The sequence below is a fragment of the Mesoplodon densirostris genome, chromosome 17 (genome assembly GCF_025265405.1).
Source record: "Mesoplodon densirostris isolate mMesDen1 chromosome 17, mMesDen1 primary haplotype, whole genome shotgun sequence".
Taxonomy (NCBI): domain Eukaryota; kingdom Metazoa; phylum Chordata; class Mammalia; order Artiodactyla; family Ziphiidae; genus Mesoplodon; species Mesoplodon densirostris.
The window spans coordinates 47,115,960-47,143,271 of NC_082677.1; the positions used below are offsets into that span (position 1 = coordinate 47,115,960).

The following is a 27,312-nucleotide window of genomic DNA, read 5'->3' on the forward strand; positions in this document are numbered from 1 at the left end:
CACAATGATCCACAACAATCTATCAAGTCTCCCATTCAGGAGAGGAGAGAGGGGCTGATGTATAAACTCACACAGGTATTCTCTTCGTCTTTTCTCACCTTTCCATGCCAATATGCTTTGCTTTAGTGCCCCAGGAGGTATCCTCCACATAGGCTACCGTGTGAAGAGTGCCCCCTGGGTTTGTGCAATATGGCCGTCCTGGAAAGAGAGAATTGCCAGCCAAGTATGGCAGCACAACATTCCTGGCTGCCTAGGCTTCTTTATGAGGGAGGATTTTCCGTTAAAAATGTCCTGGCAAGACAAAAAAAATTGTCACTGCTATGTACAACGAGTTTCTAATAACCAAAATGAAAATGGGCTACATTGTACATTATTCTTGAGGCTGGTGCTGCATTGGTTTTAGGTTTTGGCGTAACTCAGGGGAATCTCCGGGTCCCTTCCTCTCAATGGTATTCCCGGGGCTCTCTGCTCCCATCTCAACGGTCTCCCTGCTACCTGAGCTTTCTTGAGACACAGGAGAGCGTCAGCCACAAAATTCAATGAAAATGTAGTCTTTGAAGAGCTCCCAAGGTAATATTTGAAATACATGGCATAGATTATGGAAAAGACATTCTCTATTAGCCAAGATAATAAGGACTCCTCCAAATAACTGAGATTGCATGGTACAGAAGACTTCCAATGACTTCCAAAGACATAACAGATGGTTTCATGACCAATAACAAGGCTACTGTCCACACAAATAGAAAAACCCACGGGGGTCAGCAAAATCTCATAGGAAATATTGGCGCACTACCAACGGGAAGGGGAGGGAATGAGTCTAGTCCCACTTAGAGGTAGAGACTGAGTCAACTGGCAGCATTTCAGCTTCATGATGATTCTACCTCAAAGTCTCCTCTCAAGATCACTCCATGAGCTTTCACAGTTACACCCTCCATTTACCAACTTCTACCTCTAGGTGGCAGCAACTTCCTTCTGTTCTCAACACCCTCGCCTTTGGCCTTTGCTTCCTTCCTTCAATACAATTCCACCCTTCCTTCTCTTTCTCAAAAAAACACTTCACAGCCTGTAAAGTTTCGGGAAGATTACTGTAAGCCACTTGCACTGTAAGAAATCAGTCCACTCTTTCGGTTAAGCTACAGGTTTCTTCAAAGAGTACAAAATAAGAAAAACAAATACCATATGCTAACACATATATATATGGAATCTAAAAAAAAAAAAAGGTTCTGAAGAAGCTAGGGGCAGGACAGGGATAAAGACACAGACGTAGAGAATGGACTTGAGGACACGGAGAGGGGGAAGGGGAAGCTGGGACGAAGTGAGGGAGTGGCATGGACATATATACACTACCAAATGTAAAATGGATAGCTAGTGGGAAGCAGCTGCATAGCACAGGGAGATCAGCTCAATGCTTTGTGACCACCTGGGGGGGGATAGGGAGGGTGGGAGGGAGATAGATGCAAGAGGGAGGAGATATGGGGATATATGTATACATAGAGCTGATTCACTTTGTTATAAAGCAGAGACTAACACCATTGTAAAGCAATTATACTCCAGTAAAGATGTAAAAAAAATTAAAAAGTACGAAATAATTCAGGTCTAAAGTGAAAAATAATAGAAAGCTATTTTCTTTTTTTCTCCAGACCTATCAACTACAAAATCTGAGGAAAGCAATGTTTCTTCTTCTTTACAGTCCTCTAAGGAAAGAAGGCAATGAGTAGAGGAATGGGAAAATAGATGGAATTGGAGAGATTTCTGTTTTATAAGAACATTAATTTAATCCCATGGGTAATTTAAGTCATTGCTTTCTAAAGGATATAACCCAATATGTCTTATGTATGAAGGCATTCCAAATATAGGGCGGAAGAGAATATTTACTAGTCACACAGAATTAGTAACATACAGAGTGTTCGTTACCCTTCTGTTTATTTGGCCTTCACAGAAACTGAAGTAAAGCGGCTCCATCTGTAACCTAAAAAGCTATCATTTCTGCTTGGATGTACCACCTGCCCTTCCTGGAACACGTATTCACCTCATGTATCAAACCACAGTCCTACCTACCTATACTCACCTGCTCAGGATTCTAAACTGTTTCAGTTAAGAAGGACCCAGGAGAGTCGAAGTAACTTATAGCCTCATTTGAGCTTATAATAATTGCTGGGTATGTCAAAAAAATCACCCAGGTGGTAGAAAAAGATTCCTTTCATGTGAAGTTGACATTCAATTGTGGACTAATACCTAGCGTTTATGAAGCACTTTCTTTCAAGGTGATACTATGACGAGTATTATCTCTGTTGCACTCTTCCCAAGACGGAATTTGAATAGTTTGGGTCAAACACCATTCATTCGTTCACTTAACAGAAATACTGGGGTGAAAGGAGCAGAAAGATCGATTTAGTGTAAGTGACACATTTATACTAGAACCCAAGCCTGCAGATTTCAAGCCCTACTGATTTCATAGGAGCTTCCTCTATTTTATATCTTTTCACAATAACTGTGTTTTTTTCATAAATTTATTTTTATTTATTTATTTATGGCTGAGCTGGGTCTTTCTTGACATGCGTGGGCTTTCTTTAGTTGCGGTGAGTTGGGGCTACTCTTTGTTGTGGTGCGCGGGCTTCTCATTGCGGTGACTTCTCTTGTTGTGGAGCACAGGCTCTAGAGCATGCAGGCTTCACCAGTTGTGGCTTGCAGGCTCAGTAGTTGTGGCTCGCGGGCTCTAGAGCGCAGGCTCAGTAGTTGTGGCACATGGGTTTAGTTGCTCCACGGCATGTGGGATCTTCCAGGACTAGGGATCAAACCCGTTTTCTCCAGCATTGGCAGGCAGATTCTTAACCACTGAGCCACCAGGAAAGCCCTTAAGTGTGTTTGGTTTTATTTGTTTATTTTTTACTTTTTTGGCTGTGCCTCGTGGCATGCGGGATCTTAGTTCCCTGACCAGGGATTAAACCCACGCCCCCTGCAGTGGAAGTGCAGAATCTTAACCACAGGACAGCCAGGGAAGTCCCAGTGTGTTTGGTTTTAAAAGCTGCTTTTGAAAATACATGATTTAAAGCAGGATTTCTGGGAAAATGGAGAGTCTGAGGGGATTAGGATCAAAAACTTAAGTTTCAAGAATGAAGTCTATTTTGACTAAACACTCTTCTTGGGCTTTGAACATTCAAGAGTGAGGCCGGAGAGAAGCCACTTATTCTAGTTACTAATTGCAGGGGTGCCATCATCATCCAAAATATAAGAAAAGACTGCCTCCAAGGCCTAACAGTGAAGTTCAGGAACCGCCTTTACTGGTCGCTTTTAGTTCTCTGGATAACAGGGCAAGTGGACGGTGCTGGTTTATGCAGCACCCTCTTTCCCATCACCATTTGGTAACCAGCAGCTCCTCTTCCGTTGGGACATTCCTCCTTACGTGTGGTCGTAACAGGACTGTCAACCACCTCGGCCAAGGGCTGGGCACATGCGCCAGGCTGGGGCTCATCAGACTGGCCTCTTGGCTGAGATCGGGGAGCTGGAAAACGAGTCCAGCCCCCCTCGTTCTGGGCCTGCACCTGCTTATTCAATCTCGCTCCCAGGTGCTGTCCTGCTCCCTGTGTGTCCTGAGGACCGGCTCCTCTTTTATTTATTTATTTATTCATTCATTTGTTCATTTATTCATTCATTCATTTGTTTGTTTGTTTGCGGTACGCGGGCCTCTCACTGCTGTGGCCTCTCCCGTTGCGGGGCACAGGCTCTGGACACACAGGCTCAGCAGCCATGGCTCACGGGCCCAGCCGCTCCGCGGCACGTGGGATCCTCCTGGACCGGGGCACGAACGCGTGTCCCCTGCATCGGCAGGCGGACTCTCAACCACTGTGCCACCAGGGAAGCCCCCGGCTCCTCTTTTTTCCTTTGACTCCCGTAACCCACCTCATGTCCTTCGACAAAATTACCGTTTGCTTAAGGTAAACAGACTCAGTTTCCATTACTTCTGACACAAGAAACTCACCTGATAAAGGAGACTAAACTGAATGAAAATTGAGACAGAGGTAATGGCTGCAGACAGTGGATTCCTGCAGGGTCCTCAGCTCTCCTGCTACTTATTAGCTGAGGGTTTATGTGCAGCAACTGTGACTAAAACCCGTGTGATATGGGTTGGTTTTAATTGGGGGGGTAAATAGGTCACACGCTATCTACTGCTCTCTTAGAACCGATTAAAAGAAATATATTCATTATGAGGATATTGGTCCTTCCTTAGGTAACCTAGTACTGTACCAAGAAATGTAATAAATAGCCAATTTGAAGGAAATTGTTAAGAAACTTTATGAAAATCTAGGGGTCAGCTGAGAAAAATTATAGTAAGATGAGGATATATTATTTAATTTTAAAATTGCTAGTTCACTGTCCATGTGTATACAGATAAATCTCCATGTCTAGAAGGATTATATTGGAAATATGACTGAAAAACCCAAATCAAAACAAAACCGCTGGTACCCCAAGCATTCTCTTAAGATTTATGATCCTGAGTGGTACCCAGCACATTCAAGAACACATTAGGATTTTTGATTTGGTCCCAATATTAAGTCATTATTCTTTCAAATATATATATTTAGAAGTCAGCTTTGGTTAGCTAATTTTTTAGCCCAAAAATATCCACTGAAAAATACTGTAAAAGGCTAAGAAAGACTGAGGCTCCTCTAGAGATATATAAAATAAGATCTTTCATTGTGTTAATTTCATACATTAATTATAACAGAACTTGTACTGGTGCTACTGGTACATCATTTTTTTTCATATTGGGACAGTTTTTTTCCTTGCATTATTCATTAATGACTCCCTAAATCCCCTTATTCTGCCTGTTTCATTACAACACAACCATTATTTTAAAGGTCTACATCTGAGCAAGTTTAACAGGGAGGGGATTGTGACGGAGGATAATGCACACTGCACACTTTAAAACTATAAAAAGCTGTAGTTTAAGTAGCTTTCCCAGTAAAATCATGATTCCTGATTGTGTGGATTTTAAATACCCTTAAGCTATATAAAACCAAGCTAAGAAACAACAATTATATGAAAAAAATATGCTACAAATCCCAGAATTACAAACAAGTCATTTTTTTTTTTCTTTTCTGCTGCTTACTTTGGATTTAATTTGCTCTTCTTTTTCTGGTGTCCTAAGGTAAAAACTTAAAGATGATTGATTCTATAGAGACACAGACGTAGAGAACAAACATATGGACACCAAGGGGGGAAAGTGGCGGGGGTGGTGGTGCTGTGATGAATTGGGAGATTGGGATTGACATGTATACACTAATATGTATAAAATGGATGACTAATAAGAACCTGCTGTATAAAAAAATAAATAAAATAAAAAAGATTACTGACTTTAGATTATTCTTCTTTTCTAACATATGCTTTCAGTGCAATAAATTTCCTCCTAAGCACTGCTTTTTGATGCAACCTACAAAGTTTGATAAGTTGTGTTTTCATTTTCATTTACAGCTAACCCTTAAACAACACGGGTTTGAACTGTGTGGGTCCACGTATATGCAGAGTTTTTTCATTAAGTATGTACTACAGTACTACACGATCAGAGGTTGGTTGAACCTGTGTATGGGGAAGCATGGATATGGAGGGCTGACTGTAAAGTTATACACAGACTTTCAACTACACAGGGTCAGTGCCCCTAACCCCTGCTTGTTCAGGGGTCTACTGTAGTTAAAAGTATTTTTAAATTTCTCTTGAAATTTCTTCTTTGACCCCTGTATTACATAGAAGTATGTTGCTAAGTCTCCGTGTATTTTTAGATTTTTCCAAACAAGTCCTTTTGAATACTGAACTAATATTTCTTGGTCATGCTAAAATTAGTTAATACAACAGAGATGTTTTAATACACAATAGTACCACACCTAGCTACAGTGCTGAGACGATGCCACAAAGAACAAGGAATATATTGACACGCCCAATAAGACACTAATATGATCCTGAGCAGTGGGTTGGTAAAAACAAATTACTAATGAACTTCTAATAGAAAACTGTCTCAGAAGTGGTGACCTTTTAGCTCAGCATGATCTTATAGCCTTAATTCTCCCATAATTAGAAAATAATTATAGAAAATAACTTACTTTAACTTTTTTCCCAAATCATCTTTATTGTGATTGAAGTAATACTAGACACAAAAATCAGCTGATATTACAGGAATGTGAAACACTTTTATCGACTGTTTTGCTGAAATTCTGGGTAATAGAGAATTGAAGAAAATTAGACCAAAGGTCGTTAAGAAGGGCAATCTGAAAGACAGCTTACAAGTTTAAAGGATACATAACTGTCACCAAGCTACATTTGAGGAGGTGGTGGAAGTAACGAATTTACTAGCTGGCACTGGATTATAACATAAGAAAAGATACGGATTTGGAGGGATTTTAAATGTGGCAACACTGTGGAAGTACTTTTCATTGTAATTCAGGATACACAGAACTCGCAAACCGGTCTATGATTATATAAACCACGGCCCATTTTCTGAATCTGTTATCAAACACTGGAGAGACCATGCTTCCAAACTAAATCTAAAGGCAACCTGCTGTTACTTATTTGCCAACACGTATGGATTTAAAAAGAAAGAAAAAAAAATGAAGGCCAGGCAGGCACTCTGGGAACTAGAATTTTCATATATTAAAGTTCAGACACAGTATCATAATTTATGCCCCGTAAGTCAGAAGCAGGGGCTTCCCTGGTGGCGCAGTGGTTGAGAGTCCGCCTGCCGATACAGGGGACACGGGTTCGTGCCCCGGTCCGGGAAGATCCCACATGCCATGGAGCGGCTGGGCCCGTGAGCCATGGCCGCTGAGCCTGCGTGTCCAGAGCCTGTGCTCCGCAACGGGAGAGGCCACAGCAGTGAGAGGCCCGCGTACCACAAAAAAAAAAAAAAAAGAATAAAAAAAAACCCAAGAAGCAGTGAAATGTTCTGGTAATTAAAATAACATAGTCAATATTATCTATAAATAATGAGCATGCAAGGATCTGCAGGATGATGAGTAAACATTTTGGCAGGGAGCAACTGCTACATATTGGAATGGAAAGCAATGTCTTTATCAGGCCTCTCTCTCCTCCTTCTTTCTCTCCCCCGTCACATCAATCTCATGGGAATTTCCCAGACAAAAGCCTTCTGCTTAGCTTGTAATGAATTAAACATCCATCTGATTTAATCTTTAGCATTTCTCTTGCTCTGCCCACAGGTAACTAACTGCCACGTAGCAGAAAGCTGACTGGACAGGAGTGCAGTGTACTGGTTTTATGCCCACATCCGACATGGAACACATTTCTGTCTTTGGACCTCCATTTCTACGTTTGTAAAAGTGAGAGGTTGAACTGAACCTGATAATGCTTACGGTTTCTTTTCAGCCGCACAGCTGAAAACTACTGCATTTGGACATGTAGAACATGGGTTAGTTCTACCTCAGCTTTCTGAAAGGTTTCCAATATCAACAACTTGAGCACCTTCCTCTTTTAAGGCAAAAAGTTTAAGCAAGAAGGAAAGTCCTTATTTTTATGACAAAAATCCATACTGGTTATACCCTTCAAAAAGTCTCGATGAAGTCATGTCTAACATTTGCAACTATATGTGTATAAATATTTAAGTTCATTGTAGCACAGCATATCAAACAATAAAACATCAAAGTGTGCAAAGGCTCTTCCTGCCCTCCCCAAAATTGGTGACACAGAATATTTTCACTTCCAAATGTGAAATGTGATTCACACCCAGAATGTGTCATAATTTGCATGGATACGCTATTAAAACTGGAGCTTCTTTTGTAGACAGCTACGTAACATCTCAGGCATGTTGGTAAGAAAGGAATCATGACTGAGACTGGCGGTGGCAGCATCTGGTTGGTTAGAGAAAATTAATCCTATTTTACTAATGGCAATTCCTACTCACAATGCCTGATTTTCTCCATTATCGTATAAATAGTCCACAGTGTCTATTATGTGACACATACCTCTGTCACATAATAGCCCTACATGGATGCTTTGGGTGCATAGTACAACCATGACTACACCATCATCAAACAACCACATACACCCGAGTCTTTGAAAACTTTGGGACTGGAGCAGGCTGGAAGGAGAAATAAAGAGAAGAATGAACAAAAAGCTATAAATGAGCATATACTACTTGTATGTTTTTGGAATCCTCCCACTGATCCTGGCAAGCTTGGAGCCTTAAATCAACTTCGATGTTCAGTTCAGAGATATTCCCCACCAAGCCCATCCCTGTCCTGGTTCAACCTACACACCAAACACAGGTTCCAGATTTCTAGAATAGCTTTAGGAATAAAAGAGCTGAAAGACGACTTGGAAACAGCCATGCTCTGTGGGTTTGGTATCAGAATACAAGAGCTTCAAGCAAAAAGATCTGTGAAGAAGAAAAGCCTATCTGTACATTCAACTCTCTAATAAGACTTGCCCCATTTGCCCCCCACCCCCCGCCCCATGGAGCAAAATATTTTTTTCCTGTCATTATCATATGTAAGAAAAAATACCAAATGCTCTTGAAAAGGTTCACATTGGACAAAGGAAGGTGTGAAAGAGGAGAGCTGTGACACGTGACATTGAGAATGAAGTTCATGTGCTGAACCTCAAAGGCTTCATCAATCCTCAAATCAATAAATATTACTAGAGCGGGAGGGGAGCCAGGGGAGAGCCATTCTGATAGAGTTTATGTCTGGTCTGGATCGCTACCTCTGATTAACTGAATATTAAATGAGTTGTCCAGTGATCTCGTTTTCTCTACAGGGGTGCTAATAGATCTTGCAAGAGTTCTTACTGCCCTTTCTTAAACCTAAAAGTTAGCAGATAGTTATAACAGACCTGGCTCTATCCTAACATCCGTCATTGGACCCTTTTACAGTCTGGTGCTTTCAGCTCCTTTCTGGTTAGGTATATTTTTTGAACCACATTTTCTTTCCATTCCAGCAGGTTTGTTTGTCTTGAACAGATATTCTTTTCCACACCTTTCTTCAGCTCCAAAGGAAATGCTGCCACAGGAATGAGGCCAGTGGATGGATGCTGCCTCTTGTACTGACATTGTGCAAAGAAAAACACTACTTACAATTTTAAGCCATCTTTACTCAATAATAAACAGTGGGTTGATAGTTCAACCACAGCTGTTGACATTTACAACCAACTGTCATGCATTTCCTAGGCATAACTTACAAGTTCAAGCTTTTTCATCTTTTACTGAGGTTTAAGGCTGTATGTGATGAACAATATTTTTTAACTGATTGCACCACTTTCTGGCTACACAGAATCACCCAGCATCACTCACATATAATGTCTGCAGATCTAACTCAAGCCGGAACCAAGTTAGTGCTGAATTTGCCATCTAATTCTATAAACTATCCCAAACTTCTATTTTGCGGAGAGCAACTATCACTTTCATATCCATGGCTAGCATGAGTATTTAAAAGTTCTAGATTTTCAGAGTCAATATTTCACAAAGAAATAGCAAGAGTTTATCACTTAAGTAGATGTAGATGCTGGGTGATTCACTGGGCTTCTTCCTAGCTGGGTGATTTATTTCCATACACCAGCCTCATAGTATCTACGTAAGAAAAAATTAAAGGTAGCATATGCAATAGGATTTTTAACTAAACACATGACCAAATAATTTAGAAATGTCTCCAGGTCTTTGTATATGTGTTTCAATCAATAAAGGAAGCGCTGTGTCAACCCTCTGCTTTTCCTATTAATTCTGGGTCTTTACTCAAAAACCTTCTTCTTGGGGATGGGTTTTCTGACAATCCTCTTCCTTCCCCTATACTTTTCCCCTCCCCAACTGCTCACTCCCAAACTAGTCTTAAACAGAGCTGATAACATTCTCCTCTGAACACTATACTATGAATGTATCTCTTAGAGCATTATCCACATTTTATTATATATTATTTGTATGATGTAATATTGTATATTATATATGAGTCATCACACACACCCCTCTCCTACAAGACAGTGAGCCCCGTAAAGACAGAAAGCATATTTTATTTATCTTTGTAATCTAGTGCCTGAGAGTGTAAATAAATGTTGCTGAATAAATAAATGTTGAATTTTCTCAAGCCTAGTAGTAAAGATCCCTTTTGTTTTTCACGGATTATTTCTCTGGAGATAAAAGTGGTTTAAACTTACTAACCACATACTGTGCTATGAATTATGTAGGAACAAGTTACTGTTATTCTAACACTCCAGAAAGGAAAAGTGAAAGAAAGAAAATGTGTTATGTACTCGGTGTTCCACATATAGCCACTGAGAAATAAGGTGTAGAAACTGGATTTCATACCTGACAACGTGGTACTCTACCCATTAGCTTATGTCACTCACTTGCACAGCTCATATTCTCTATTTGTAATAAAGTTTCTTTAGCACAATATGCTTTGGACTAAGAAGGAATATCAGTTCCATGCAGTCAAAAAAGGGCCTGATTTCTCCCTTTCCTTTTATGTAATGGCAATCAGCATTATTATCCTCTCAGCTTTCCAGGTTTGACAGGGAACGGTATGCTTTAGTGACTGTGAGAAACCATGAGGGATGCCCCAGCTTTTAGGGAGTGTGTAAGCAAATGGCTGTTTCCTCTGTACTCCATTTCCCACTCTGTGAAAAAGAAAAGCATAATATTTAACATCACCAAGCTACTGTGAGGGTTAATTAGATTTAATGGGGGAAGGGAGGCAAGCTGATTAGGCACTATTCAAATTCAAAGAATCATTATTTTGTGTCTAAAAATAATCCTAATTTAGGAGTGAAATTAATTTGGAAGCTCAATCTTTGGTAATCATCTTCCCATACCTAAAAAAAAAAAAAATGCCATAGTTTTTAATCAAAATCCCATTCTAAGCGCAATTCAATGAAGTAAAAGAATGGAGACCTGTGAATGTCCATTCACCTTTGAAGTAAGACAGTACATAGATCAGTTCTTTCTTTTTCTTTTTTCTTTTCCCTACTTCTCTCCCTCCCTTCCTTTGCTCCTTCCTTCTTTTTTTTGAAGATACACTACGTGTGGAAAGGTTAATTTTAGAGAATGGAGTAACGCAAACAAATATAGATTTTAAATCTACATTGATTTTTGTTCGTTTGTTTCATACGAAACATTTGTGAAACACTTTAAATTCCCTCTTTAAGGAATCAATAATCAATGTTCTGTGGTTGAAATAACTCTTCAGGTCATATCTGACAAGTTCCATCTCTATTTTTGTTCAAGAACTAGTCAGTCCACCTACAGGGGTGGGATACGGAGGGTGGGAGGGAGATGCAAGAGGGAGGAGATATGGGGATACATGTATATGTATAGCTGATTCACTTTGTTATAAAGCAGAAACTAACACACCATTGTAAAGCAATTATACTCCAATAATGATGGTAAAAAAAAAAAAACAAAGAAGTAGTCAGTGAAAGAAGATCTTTGTATTCCCCAAATTAAAAAACAAATCCCTTGATATTTAAGGTTAAGGTCATAAAAAGGGCATCTAAACAGTAATCACCAGAATTAATTTAATAGATTAATTTACTATGAAAATCTTCATGAGAAGTAGAAGCTGGTACCTGAGAAAACTCCGAGTTGTTATCTAAATCTTACTAAAAAAGTGTCTTCTAAAAACAGGAAACATTCTTTAAAAATGTAACAGTTGATAATCCTTGGAAATACGCCATATCTGTTAGGAAAAAAATGTTGCACTCAGTTTTTGGTGAGTGAAGACGATTTGGCTGGAAAGGAACTCTATTCGTGTTTGTTTAGAATTTTCCAAAGGAAAGGGAAATAATGTAGTTCAGTCAGTAGAAATGTATTCTCTACAGAGAAAGCAGGAATAATTCTCTTTTAACACAGTCCTATTAAAAATTCCCATGAGACTTATAAATTCTCATCACATAGACTGTATACTCACCAAGCAAACTTCTGATTATTCATTCGATTTCCCCGGACCCTTGATACTGGGGACGGATGTACCCTGTAGGAGATGAGAGTAATCCAGTCATTGAAAAAGCATTTTCCTGATTATAAATGAACAAATAAAAAGTGATCTGGCTTATAAATGATCTCTTTTAGATTTGCTTAATATAAAATGCCCCAGAACTTGAGCACCTCTTAGTAAATGGATGCAGTTAAATTCCTATGCCTACAGACCAGCAGTCAGTCTCTCTCTTTCCTTCTGCACCACTTTTAACATACAAAGTGCTTGTCACAATGTTCACTGTGAAGACCCCCCCAAAGGCAGGACCAGTTTTAGTAAGTTGATTCATTCATTCAGTCCAACAAAAAGTTACTGCTGCCTATCTAATCCTTGCCAGGTTTAGGAGTGCATAAAGGTAATGTAAGGTCTGGTGCTGGCCCTCAGTGAGCCCTTTCTGCTACCTGTTTCCATAAGGAGGACACGAAGAGACAGTCTAAGTATACACTCCCTCAGTCAACTTCCAGATTTAAAGCCCTGAAAAGCAAGATAACGAAGGGGATCAGTATACGCCACCCCAAAATACGCTACTGAGGCATAAGGATTATTTTCATTTGAAGGCAACCACAAACACAAACAGGAGGAGGAACTCTCTACCTTCCCTTTATATACCTAAAAACAGGGCATACATTTCCCTTTTGTAAAGGAAATTTTCATTTTTAGAGGCGTTCCCTCCTCCCCTCCCCCCATACCAGGAAGTAGAGTACAATGTACAACTCTTATCACCAAAAATGGTATTGAGATGAGCTGGCATAAACAACCCTTATGTACCATTAGTTTCCCCCATACACTGCCTAGTCACCTTCCTAAAATTTAGCCCGCCCCAAACACCCAGACCCCCTTTTCTTTTGACAAGGCACTTCTCTACAATTTATTACCCTTTGTTAGAATGGTATATAAGCTTCAAATTTTAACCACTCTTTTGAGTTACTCACCACTGAGTATTCCTGCATGCATGTATGCATGCATGTTTTATGTGTAAATAAACTTTCGATTTTTTTTCCTCTTGCTAATCTATCTTTTGTCAGTTTAATTTGCAGGCCCCCAGACCCTAAACAGAAGAGGGTAGAGGAAAAAAAAATTGTTTTCCTCCCCTACAAAAACTTCATCCAAATGTCCAGGCACAGAATCTGTGGGACTGGAGGAGAAAGGAAAGGTGAATAGTTATTTCTAGGAGGAAGGTCTGCTAGATGTGATACTCTCCAGCCGGGCTTTAAAGAAAACAAAGTCATTTCAAACCTTTAGCTAAATTATGGGGAAAAGATAGTAAAGAGTATATTGTTTTCCAAGCTTCCGGGGTTGAAGTCATCCACTGGAAATAGCTGAAATTTCTAGGAACTGCTAATATCTTCCAATCAGGAGCTAGCTGCTGAAACTCCATGAACCTCCACCTCTTTGTGGGTCACTTACTGGCAGCACAATTTGCTCTACTTCCTGTCCTTGTGGACACCTTCCGGCTTCCTACTAAAGTACCTCTTTCTTTACTAGGTACTTGTGAGATCTAGGCAGTCGTTAAGCTTGTGTTATCTTTACCCTTTATGTCTCCGACATTATTCTATTTACAAGACAAGAAACAAAATGGGGATTTTAAATTGGTCTTAAAGTCCACTTAGGGCTTCCCTGGTGGCGCAGTGGTTGAGAGTCCGCCTGCCGATGCAGCGGACACGGGTTCGTGCCCCGGTCCGGGAAGATCCCACATGCCGCGGAGCGGCTGGGCCCGTGAGCTATGGCCGCTGAGCCTGCGCGTCCGGAGCCTGTGCTCCGCAACGGGAGAGGCCACAGCAGTGAGAGGCCCGCGTACCTCAAAAAAAAAAATAAAAGTAAAAAATCCACTTAGAACCAAGAGCCCCAAGGTTGATTAGAATCCCAGTTCTCCATAGTAGTTCAGCGAGTGAGAATCATTTCAAAACGGGAGGTGCAGCTCTAGCCCCTCAGAAGGGGCAAATGCAGTCTTTCCATAAATCCAGAGCCAGGCTGCACTTTGCACTCAGAAGGCTTATTTCTTCCAACATCCCTTATTAACATTCTTTTCCTCACAGCACTTCTCAATGGATTCTGCAGCTGAGCTGCTCAGCACAGATTTTCTGCTCCGTATGGGGGAGGGGTTGTTGATGATGCAGAAAGATGGAGAGAGGCCAGACAGCCCCTCTGGAGAACTGTCTCATTCAAGCTCGGCCCACTTCCTGCTGTTTTGCAGCTACAAGGATCACCTGTTGGTCTTGGCATCCGGCCACAGGGGGGCCTATCGGAAATGACAGACTCAGCTAGAAATGAAAGCCAGCTCAAATTCCAGTACCCCAATTTGGGGAGAGAGAGAGAGAACAAACACCCAATAAAAATGCGTAAGAATTATACACAAGGTAGCAAGTCTCATTCTTTTTGCTTTCAGTCTGTCTGTTTGAAACACAGTCATCAAAATGGAATTGTGAGCCAAAAACTGTCGCTCCAGTTAAAGTTCCCTGACCTAAGGGAAAATGCAGGAAATCCTCTTGAACCTTGCCTGCATACCCCCTGGGATGTCAGAATCCTACAGCCTAAATAAGATGTGAAGGAGTAATAGCCCACATATTCGCAGTTCTTTAATTCACTCTGCATCCTTTACATGTTTACCTAATGTTGCTTCCTCCTTAACCCTATTTCTAGTCATCATGATAATTCCACCAGGTGAAGTTTGATGCTTCTCACTGAATATATCAGTGGGAAAAAATGGGTCTGTTTAACCTGTAATTACAATATTCTCTAAGTAACTATCTTTTAGCAAAACTTCATTGATCCACAGATCAAATATTGTAAGTTGGTAATTTCTGTAATTGTTCAACAGTCTTCAAAGAATTCCTGATTGTGTATGTATGACCAAATAATTATAAGGTCTCTTGAAATGGTAAAACAAGAAAGGTTTTTTCCCTTCCCAAAGTGAGTAAATTGATAACCTGGAGCTTACTTTATCTGATAAAGTAGACCGTGAAGGTTTGCATTTCAGCTGCTCCCCAATTTCATTTCTGCAAAAGAATATGCAGTGTTTCTGTGAGCTGTCTTTAAATTGTGACACTTTTTGCCTTCGTCTACCTTCTTTCCACATATAGCAGCTAGGCAGGTAGCAAAGTCAAAACCCCAGTAGGAGAAACCACCATCTAATCTGCATGTCATGCATTATTCATGACCTCCTGATTCCTGCACCTGCATCTAGGCAGGAAGCTTGCAGGGAATGTTCATTATTCTTCTCTTAGCCTCACACATGCTTGATTACTGCTAAGCCACTTTGTTCTGTAAGTAAGGGTTTCAGGCCTTAGTACTAACCGCTGGATACGGAAAGGAAAAAAAAATCACCAGGCTGAAGAAAAGGGTAATCTTGGTTGTTGTGTAACATGTATTCAATCCTACAATGTGCTCTTCTGAGACTGACAGTTTAGGTCAGATGGAAATGCTCGCATTTGGTAATTTACATTACACAGAAAAAAGGAAGCTATAACATTAAGGCCATGTACACCAACTGTTCTATTTATATACACTTACTCATCTGAGGCAGACAGCATGTTTATAATTTTCCCCAACACAAGGCTTAATTTCGCTTTTTTGCTTAGCATGTGAGAACTTTTTAGATACCTTCATACAAAAATGATTCTTCCTTCTCTGGGTATAAGCACTAAAGGACCCGACCCTCAAATCTTGTATTTTAATGACTAACATTTATAGTTAATCAAGAGAATATGACCGGTCTGGTTTTTTTCAATGTTTTCCTGAACCTACCCGAATGGCTGGTGGCCGGCGGTGGGATGTGAAATCTCGATCCCCAATGCAAATTATTGATCACGGATGAACTGCTGGGAAGGGCACCCATCCTACCTTTTTACTATCCCCACCGCAGAAAAGCTGTGACAACTTAAATCCAATCTCAGAGCCCCCAGTGGAATCAGGATGAAGTGGTAAAGAGTACAAACTGTGTAGCTGCCTGGCATTGAATTCCGGCTCCACCATTTACCAACAGTGTCATTTTAGGGCAAGTTACTTAACCTGTCTGCCCTGCTGTTTTCTCATTTCTGCACAAATGGAGGCAATGATAGTGGCCACCTCCCAGGTCCGTGAGATTTACATGAGTTCATAGTTTTAAAGTGTTTAGAACAGTGCTCGGTATCCAGGAAGCCGTTAATACATGTTAGCTATTATCATGAGCAGTGCCGATTGGATCGGAAAGGATGGGAAGATGGAACTGGAATATCCAGTGAATTCCAGGGGGTTGAGATCAGTGTGCTCTACAGAGCCTGCAGTCTTGACTACTATGCTTATATGACTTCACTAAAGGCGAGGAAATAGCAAAGAGAAATAAACACCCATAGCGTAACATGAACCAAATACTGTGGTTTCTAAGGTATGACTTCCTCTCTGGCACCTCATTTTGTCTTCTTTATTAGAAGACCTATCTCCTGTTTACTAAATTGGATAGTATTTCAGCTGTATCCCATTCAAGAACAAGTCAGGGATCATAGTTATGAATAAAGTCATTCCCATTACTAAGCCTTTACTAGGTGCCAGACACCATGCTTAGTTCTTTAGCCACATTACCTTATTTTCTCCACGTATCATTAGCATCCACATTTTACCTTTGAGAAAAATAGGTTTAGAAGAGTTAGATAAGTTGCCAGAGTTGCACGGAAAAAAGCAAACTCAGAACTTGGACACAGGTATGTCTGACCTGTCTTCCTGCAGATTATCATCCAATACTTATAAACTCATGTATATTCCCTCCCCCCACTACCCCAGAGGATGCAATAAAGTGAATTAGCACCAGGGGCCTTAACGAGACTTAGCATTTATTTAAGCCCAACCGACCATTCTATAGTATAAATAGATGCAAAGTGAATGTACTGGTTTTCCTGGCCTAAAATTGGCACCGGGCTAAATATTAAGCCTTGGGGACTCACCAGAAATAGAGTCACAGTCATATACTTTGTTCTCCCTTGAACTCTTTATGAAAATTCCGCATTATTTGTGTTACCATTTAAACACATAATGTATAACACATGTAAGTTTTTGATGGTAAAATCAATCTACCTCCTCACTTCCCATTTTTTCTAGAACCCAAACCAATCCAGTTTGGGACCACACATGTCTGATGTTTAAGTGAGAAAAATCAGAGTAAATTATTATTTCAAAGACCAATAAAATATTTATTGTAACAACTTATTCATCTAGTAAGATTAGAGATTTTCATTACACGATCATAAGAAATTATTATATATACATATTTCCTATTCTTAAATCCACTTTCTTCTGTTATGTAATAAAATGAGTAGCCCATACTTTCATCCATAAATTGATCCAATCATTTGACAAAATACACACTTTAACAACTCAGTTTACTACATTTGGGGAGGAAAAGATTAATCTCTAAATAACTCCACGATTATTCTTAAGAATCAGAATTTTCCTATGTAGAATCACATGAAAGATAATTTTAAAGTAATTCTTGGTATTGCTGCCTTCTTACACACAGTTGTATTGAATACAAGTTCTCATGATTATTCAGGTTGGTTTGGATGTTTTTATCATAATACACACACACACACACACACACACACACACACATACACTTGACCAAATAAAAATATAAGCATGACTCCAGTATTTAAAGTAAGTGGGCCCTTTTTATTCTCAGTTTTCATCAAGTCAGTGACGAGATGACCATTAGGAATGCCATATATTTTCTAAGAGTTCTTTTCCCCTCCCATTATATTTAATTCTCTCTATGCAGAGCCATTGATGTCATTTTCAGAAGAGTAGGCTGAATTTAAACATCATACAGAATTAATGTGATCATTTCTTCACAGTTAACTTTAACAGTATAAATTTTGTTAAAAATATAGTGCTTTGAAGGGAAAAACAAGTATTTCTGCTACACATCAACAGAATGAGAAATTCTAAAAAGGGAACATTTGGTTGGTATAATTACATCACATTAATTAATGCCAGGTTCATCTCCCAGCATCCCCACTTGCTCTCTCTGTGGCAGTGACACTGAACATCCTCTTCTTCCCTTGTCCCCTGGTTAGGGAATGCTCAACTCTAAGAAGCCGTCCCCAACCTCTAGGTCTAGGCCAACTTGCTCCAAGTTCTCACAGCCCGGGATACTTAGCACACATTAACTAAAGATTACAGTTGTTTGTACATTTAGTTCATTTTGTCTGCCTCTCCAAGTAGATGATATGCTCTAAGGGGACAAGGGAGCTTTTCTCTTTTCACTCACTGTCATTAACTCCTTTACCTGCCACAAAGTGGGCACCCAATAAATAACTGTTGGAGCATTAGCCCTATTTCCCTACTAGACCAGAACTTCTAGGATGGGTGGCAATGGCTATGTCTAAGTCACCACTGCATCCTCAGAGCTTAGCAAAATGCATAATACAGAGCAGGCATATAATAAATACTTGTTAAGCAATGAGATATAGAAAAAGGATAAAACATGTTAGATTTACAAATCTGAGCTATTTTACTGAGCACCTCCAGAGCACCTAGAGCTTCAATAATTGATCAATATTAACTAAATCCAACACATTTTCCTTAACAGCTACTACCCATGAAGTCTTGCATTGTGGGCTAAGATAGGATCTCTCCCCTCAGGCAGCTTGCAGTCTAGTTGAAATAAAGAGGGAGCAACTACCATAAAATAGGGTAGAAAAATTAAAAGGGATTTCAAGTTTTATTGGAGGAAAGAAGAAGTTAGAATTAATTCAAACTGTAAAATAACAGAGAAGGTTTTGAGGAGAAGACCTTTAAGCTGGGCATGAAGGAAAAGTAAAAATTTCATCATCAGAAGTGAATGATGGTAGGAAGATACTCCAAGAAGAGAAGCGTGAATTGAAGGTGTGAGGTGAATAAAAAGATGTGCCTGGAAGGGAGAGTTTCTTAGAAAAATTGGGGAAAGATGAGTTAGAATGTTAAGGCAGGTGTAGAACACAGATCAATAAATGAATGTCTGAAAAGGAATCAGTAATCAGGACAGTCAGTTGTGGAACAATATCAATCTTTCCTCTACCGGACAAAGCAATGTATATACTTCATGTATATTTTTAATTTAAGCAACATTTATTGCATACCTAGTATTTACTCATGAATTCAAATATTACTTGAGCATCTATTATGCCAGACACTCTTCTAGGCTCTTAAGCATGGGGAACTGTGTTAGGGGAGAGGATATTACATCTATTAAAACGTGATTCCTGACATCAGGAAGCATATAGCATGGCATGAGTTTAGACAAATGACTGGCCATCAGGGTGCAGTGTAATAGCTGGTCATGGGAGCAGATAAAAGGGCATCAGAATTAAGCTTTGGAGCAGGCAAAGACTTTTCCTTGGATTATAAATACGGGTAAGTTTTAAAGGAAAAGTTTTCAGCTATGGAAGAGGAAAGGGGAATCCAAAGATACAAAGAGGCATGGAAGGGTAGAAATAGCCACAGCAAAACTACAAATTGTTCAGGGTGCCAAGGGCTGGCAGGTCTGGAGGGGCAGGAGATTATGTAATAACAGGGAACCCTGGAGATTCCCCACATATGGATGGGAAGTTGGAGTTTCATGACTCAATTTAGGCTCATGTGATCTCACGACCAAGATTAAGAGACCTGATCTTCTCTACCCTTCCCTCAATGCCAGAAAAGCCAAAAATAATCTGTTTCTCCTTCAGTATTACCTTGGGCAGTAAATGGCACCAACCACAAGAGCGTCAAAGAACCCAGCAGCCCAGGAATCATCCTTGACGGAACCTCTCTCCCCACATCCAACCCATTTTCAGGCCCGTCTGCTACATCCTACCCACTTTTCATTTCCACAGCCATCAACCTATTTTAACCCACTCTTCTCTCCTACCAGCACTACTCCCTAAAGCTCCTCCCCCAATCCATTCTTTACACTAGCACCATAGTGATCTTTTTAAGAGGCAAACCTGTGTTTTCCTCACTCTGTTATCCCTTTAGTGGCTTTTCATTGCTCTTCAAATAGACCCAGATCTCAACACAGCCTAAATGCCTACGATCGGGCCCCTGCCTACCTCTCTAGCTTCACTTTCCAACAATATCTGTGCTTTCTGTGATCCCATCACCCTGGTCTCCTTTCAGTTTTGGTGCCTTTGCCTATGTTCTTCCTTTTCTGTAGAACCCCCAACAGGACCTCCGCCCCGTCATCTGGTTAACTCTTACTCATCCTCAGCTCTCAGCTCAAAGAGTGCCTCTCAGGGCACCTTCCCTGACTCACCAACCTACATCATGTCCATACTACAGACTCATTCTTCTCTGCATTTATCCTTCTCATCAGGCTTGTGGTTATACACAGATGCAATCATTCAACGAGAAGCAGAAACAATTTCCTCCTTAGCTCTCCACTATATGCCCTGAATTGGACCCTACATCTGATACAATTAAATATTGCTATTTAAAGAGAAGGAGATGATGAGAACTAGCAATAGTAGCCTTTTTATTTTCCCTGAGATTTGTTCTTGCAATAATCTGGAAAGATAAATAAGTAAATGTACATAATAATTTTATACACAGATTTAATATGCATTTATTTTTATATTTAGTATGTATTTATATGATAAAATATAAAGTGGAAGAGAGGTGAATGAAAATGGAATGGGCCTGAGTGTTGTCTCCTGGGTCCCACAGGAGATGGGTTCTTTGGACCCTGCATTAGCCCATGCCCAGCACAGTCTGAGCACAGGACCCATCCAGGGCCAGGATGCCAAAGCAGATGTGTCTATCACTTCCTCATCTCTGGAGAAATTCGTGGAAAATTAGTGGACATTGTGGAGACACTGGTGAAATTTAAATGAGGTCTACAGTTCAATTAATAGTGTTGAACCAATAATAATTTTTTGGTTTGGACAACTGTCCTATTATTATTTAAGATATAAAGCATACAGAAGCTGAGTGAAAGGGATCTGTGAACTCTCTATAGTATTTTTGCAACTTTTAAATATTAAAGTTATTTAAGACTAAAATTATTTTAAAATAAAACATTTTAAAAATGCTATTTATTTGCTGGGATAAGAATATAAGCAATATAGATCTTCTAGGAACTCCTTTTTCCCTACTTTATTTCATGCTTTTCAACAGTTATAGTTGATAGCATTCATGTTATAAGTTTATAAATATGAGTATATCTGTGTGTGTACATTCTCTCTCACACTTTTTTTTAGTAATTAAACTCATCAATCAACAATTCTAATGCTTTCACCATCATCTTTTCCATGTATTGGGTAGAGAATTACTAATAACAGGTGTGCTAAGAAGTGGTAGAAAGGAGTAGAAGAAAAAAGATGAAGTCATTTTAAAAGGTTAACAAAGGGCTTCTCTGGTGGCGCAGTGGTTAAGAATCTGCCTGCCAATGCTGGGAACACGGGTTCGAGCCCTGGTCCGGGAAGATCCCACATGCCGCGGAGCAACTAAGCCCGTGCACCACAACTACTGAGCCTGCGCTCTAGATCCCGCGAGCCACAATTACTGACCACACATGCCACAACTACTGAAGCCCGCGGGCCTAGAGCCCGTGCTCCACAACAAGAGAAGCCACTGCAAGGAGAAGCTCGCGCACCACAACCAAGAGTAGTCCCCGCTCACGCAACAAGAGAAAGCCCGTGTGAAGGAACGAAGACCCAATACAGCCAAAAATAAATAAATTAAAAAATAATAATAATAATTAAAAATTTAAAAAATTAAAAAAATAAAAGATTAATAGAAATAATGCTACGGGGGGGGAGTTTAGATCATGTCTACAGAGCAACAACCTATATTGTGGAACTGATATTCATCCAGGTAATATGGATTTCACATGCCTGCTCTGACCTGAGCTACCCTGATAGTTGCTTAAATTTTTCACTTCATTTTGCATCTACATAAGTCTGACATATTATTCTTCAGCATTCAGTATATGGTGCGTTAAGGTTCCCAACTTTTAATATGTGAACTGAAATACTTTGATTTAGTTGTTAGTATGGATGGTGCTGAAAATTTCATGAATTGACAGACATTCTGATTGGTAGTTATTCTATTAGTCACACTGCTAATGCCTTTTATTTGGTGCTCTGTGGAGAAATTGGAGTATTGGAAGAATTACTTCAAACGCTTTTACTGCCTCTGGCTGCATTAATTTTGAGATGCCTCATTTAGGCTGAAAAAAGAGGCAAAGTGGAAGTATGTAATATGGGCATTCTGTCACCCCAAATTGGACCTATTACAATTCAGCGTTCTCTCAAGAAGGGGTTATAGCTCACTGGCCTGCACCATTTTTCCTTTGAGTAGGACAAAATTTTACATCGTTCGGTTCACAGGCATAATGAAAATGGCATAAAGTAGACCCCAAAGGTGACAAGCAATTGCTAAGGAGAAAATGTAGCTTATATTTCCCTTAGAGTAAAACTTCAAATGCTAGAAAAACTTCAACCTGGTAATTAAATGTTAACTGTTATCTCTATTTTAATAATGTGCTTAAAAGAAATAGATTTATGGATTTGTATGTGTGTATAAAGCCTGATTTGTCTTTCTTTAAGTAGACACCAAATAAATCAAAAGGAATGGTATCCAAGAGATGGACTCAGTACTGAATCAGAGAGCAGTCTGATCTGTAGATGGCTGTAGAGGCTGTCCTTTCACTGCCGAAACGGACGGCCAAGAAGCTTGCAGGACTTTAAGGCAAAAGAGCCAGGAAATGACTTACAGGCTTATGCAGAGACACATTATTTTAGAACTTAGCATCGCAGGCCAAGAGCTGCCAAACACATCAATCAGTACCCACAGGGCTAAAGGTGCTTGTGGAGACTGGCAAGGAATATATGAAATATCACACACCCACTTACCAACAGAATTGGACAAAGAGCAATGCACCCACCATATAAGCACTTCCAAAATGCACCAGGCCTTCTACCATTGAACACCATCATTTACATTAATTGCACTCACATTCACCATTCCTGCCTCTCCCACCGCCAGCCACTGGTATTTTCTTTTTCCACTGCTTCATGTAGCACTGACCCAAGAGGTTACAGAGTTTTCCTGCAGAAACACCTATGGGATGTTATTATATTAACAAAATAGGCGAACCTAACCACAGCTAGTTTCGCTATTTTGGTTATTTCTGAGTTTAATACAGATCGCAACATCGTTGTTCTGGCTGCTTATGAAGCACCCAACCATTACTGTGATTGAAAAAAGGATAAAGAAGAAAGAACTGATTAAAGTGTATTAAGCACTGTGCACCTGCCAACCAATTCAGGTGATATTAAAGTAATCCAAGATATGGCCTCTGACCTTAAAAACAGACCGTAGTTCAACTGGGTGAGTATACAATCGCCTCAGAAAGGTTAAATAATAACATAAGATTAAGAACATCCGTTCTCCAAACAGAAGAGTTGGCGCAAGACAGTAGATGATGAAAAAATGGAAGCACTGATTGCTTCAAGAGGGCAGTGGAGAGAAGAATCACTTCAAGCTAAGGGTATGAGATGGGGTCGGGTGTCCCCATCTCCATCTCCTGAGCAGGCGTGGAGAAGCCCCCAGGCATGCAGGTGTGCAGATGGGGATAAAAGAGGAACAAACAGAAAGAGGTGGGAGAAGAGAAGAGCATGCGGTTACCTTAGGCAGAAGCAGGAGTTCATGCAACGGAGTGCAGCCCAGAAGGTGGAATGTCTTTGATGACTGGTGATAGATGTTTTGGGATTTTTCTCCCTAGAAAGTGCAAAACTGATGGAAGACTTCATTTCACAGGAGAAACGGTATCACGTAAGAATTCATCTGCCCGTGGTGCACAGATGACTAATATGAAGATAATCTGGATGATGTTGCAACGCTCAGATAGAAAGCGACAGAAGTCAAACCCAAAGAGGTCCTGAGGGAATAGGGAGAAAAGAACTGATGCGATAACAAGAAGTATCCACATGATCTGTTGACACTGGATAAAGGCAACACTCGAGTTCTGAGAGATTAGAGGAATGGTGGGAAACATGGTTTTAATTTTAGGCAGCTGGAGGGCAGATTTGCCGGAATGGATCTGATTTTCATAAACATAGTGCAGAAAACTGTAGCTGAAAAAGTGGGTGAGGTTTCTAAAGGAAAACTACAAAGGCAGAGGAGTTCGGAGGCACTGACTCTGAAATATCTTACAACTGAGGGCAAGAGGAAAAGGAAGAATCAAGGAGTTAGAAGGACTAAGATAGATAAGAGGAAAACTAATACAAAAAGATCCTGTGGGCCCTCCCTGGTGGCGCAGTGGTTGAGAGTCCGCCTGCTGATGCAGGGGACACGGGTTCGTGCCCCAGTCCGGGAAGATCCCACATGCCATGGAGTGGCTGGGCCTGTGAGCCATAGCCGCTGAGCCTGCGCATCCGGAGCCTGTGCTCCGCAACGGGAGAGGCCACAACAGTGAGAGGCCCAAGTACCGCAAAAAAAAAAAAAAAAAAAAAAGATCCTGTGAGAAGTAAACACAGCCACTTTGTCAAATTGTCTAAAAGGAATGAGAGTGGGAACTGGGAAAGGCCCATTACATGGTCAACAGGTAACCATCCTAAGAACAGTTTTCTTGGTAAAGCTACAGAAGGAATGAGCGCCAGGCTCTAGAGCGTTAAAGCCTCAAAATGGGGATAACAATCTCTAGGTCCATCCATGTGGCTGCAAATGGCATTATTTCATTCTTTTTTATGACTAATATTCCATTGTATATATGTACCACATCTTCTTTATCCATTCCTCTATCCATGGGCATTTAGGCTGATTCCATGTCTTGGCAATTGTAAATAGTACTTCAACGAACACTGGGGTGCATGTATCTTTTTGAATTATGGTTTTCTCTGATATATGCCCAGGAGTGGGATTGCTGGATCATATGGTAGCTCTATTTTTAGTTTTTTAAGGAACCTCCAGACTGTTCTCCATGGTGGCCGTACCAATTTACATTCCCACCAACAGTGTAGGAGAGTTGCCTTTTCTCCACACCCTCTCCAGCATTTTTTGATTGTAGATTTTTTTGATGATGGCCATTCTGACTGGTGTGAGGTGATAGCTCATTGTAGTTTTGATTTGCATTTCTCTAGTAATTAGTGATGTTGAGCATCTTTTCATGTGCTTTTTGGCCACCTGTGTGTCTTCTTTGGAGAAATGTCAATTTAGATCTTCCGCCCATTTTTTGATTGGATTGTTTGTTTTTATGATATTAAGTTGCATGAACTGTTTGTATATTTTGGAGATTAATTCCTTGCCAATTGCTTCGTTTGCAAATATTTTCTCCCATCCTGTGGGTTGTCTTTTTGTTTCGTTTGTGGCTTCCTTTGCTGTACAAAAGCTTTTAGTTTAATTAGGTCCTATTTGCAGCAACATGGATGGACCCAGAGATTGTCATAATGAGTGAAATAAGTCAGACCAAGAAAGACAAATATCATATGATATTGCCTATATGTGGAATCTAAAATAATGGTAAAAATGAATTTATTTACAAAACAGAAATAGAGTCACAGATATAGGAAACAAACTTATGGTTACCAGGGTGGTAAGGGGGGGAGGGCTAAATTGGGAGACTGGGATTGACATATACGCACTACTATATATAAAATAGATAACTAGTAAGGACCTACTGTATAGCACAGAGAACTCCACTCAATACTCTGTAATGACCTATATGGGAAATGAATGTAAAAAAGAGTGGATATATGTGTATGTATAACTGATTCACTTTGCTGTACAGCAGAAAGTAACACAACCTTGTAAATCAACTGTACTCCAATAAAAATTTTAAAAAAGAGAGAGAACATATGTCCATACAAAAACCTGCACACTGTTGTTTATAGCAGCTTTATTGATAATTACCAAAACTTGGAAACAATCAAGATGCCCTTTAGTAGGTGAGTGGATAAATAAACTGTGGTACATCCAGACTGTGGAGTATTATTCAGTGTTAATAAGAAATGAACTATCAAGCCATGAAAACACATGGATGAACTTTAAGTGCATCTTACTAAGAGAAAGAAACCAATCTAAAAAGGCTACAAATGGTATGATTCCAACAATATGACATTCTGGAAAAGGCAGAACTATGGAGACACTGAAAAGATTAGTGGTTGCAGGGGGCAGGGAGGCATGGATGAATAGGCCGAGCACAGAGGAGTTTAGGGCAGTAAATTATTCTGCAGGACACTACAATGGGGGACACATATCAGTACACAGTTGTCAAAATCCATAGACTGTACAACAGCAAGCGTGAATGTAAACTATGGACTTTGGGTGATGATGATGTACCAGTATAGGTTCATCAGTTGTAACAAATGTACTGCTCTGGTGGGACGTTAATAGCGGAGGAGGTTGGGGGTACAGGGAGTACACGGGAACTCTCATTCTTTTCACTCAATTTTGCCATGAACATAAAACTTCTGTAAAAAAAATAAAGCTTCTTTTAAAAAGTTTTAAAAATGGGGATAAAAGAATATTGGAAAACAACTTCTGTTTGAGAAGCTTTCCCATGAAAGAAGAGAAATAGCTGCAACAGCCAGTTGGGACCAAAAGAAGTCATTTGTGTGCTTTTTTTTTTTTTCTCTTAAGAAAAGGGAAGCTATCATTCTGTATGTTAGGAAGAAAGCACAATAGAAAAAAAAGTGTCCCTGACACACAGCAGTGACACATGCACAAAGATTTTAAAAGTGAGCTTACCGAGAACTGGGTACATGGTCAGAGTTTTACTGGACAGTTTCACTTCTCCACACAGCAGCCCATGACATAGACATCATCATTCCCACTTTGTAGTAAGGAAAAGGCAAGCTTAGAGAGCTGTGATATACCTAGCCCAGGGTCACACAACAGTGCTGAAACTCAAGTCCAAGCCGCACAGACTCCACGCCACGCTCTTAAACAGTGTCCCACTCTGTTTATTTTATGAGCAAAGAAGTAACTCTGTTTTTTAAAAAAAAATGTCAAGTGGAGAACAGCTAGAATAGTAGAACACATTGCAAAATTTTCTTGCTTATAGTTTCGTGTTTACCAAACAATGTTGCTTGAAATTGAGAATTATGTTTATAAGTAGCCATGAAGTCGTCTGAACTCTTTAAATGACCATCTAACCTCAAAATATTGCTTATAATACATACAGTGGTCCACATATACCTGGTATAAGAAAAGATATATATTTGGTCTTTGCCCCAGGTGCTTGCATAGAGCTCCTAAAACCCTGGCAATTTCCTAAGTGATAGCGTGTCTCTTGTTATTCCTCACAAGCCCCTTTTGACTACAACTGAGTTTATGGTAATGAGGTGACTCAGGGTCAGGCTCCCAGGTAGCTTCTGCAGGAGGGCTGGTCACCAGAAAGACCAAGCAATGATTAGAGGGT

The 27,312-nt window shown here is 40.1% G+C and overlaps 1 protein-coding gene across 4 annotated transcripts in view; it reads right to left on the reverse strand.

Moving 5' to 3' along the window:
* Nucleotides 1-27,312, reverse strand: part of KLF12 (KLF transcription factor 12) — a 450,077-nt gene that overhangs the window by 60,676 nt on the left and 362,089 nt on the right. For 3 of the 4 annotated variants that reach the window (XM_060080105.1, XM_060080107.1, XM_060080106.1), the window contains one exon: nt 11,898-11,960. In XM_060080105.1, the coding sequence (XP_059936088.1) occupies nt 11,898-11,960 (63 nt within the window). Of the gene's footprint in view, nt 1-8,959; nt 9,046-11,897; nt 11,961-27,312 lie in introns of those variants that run through there. The other variant, XM_060080108.1, reaches the window with a different exon arrangement.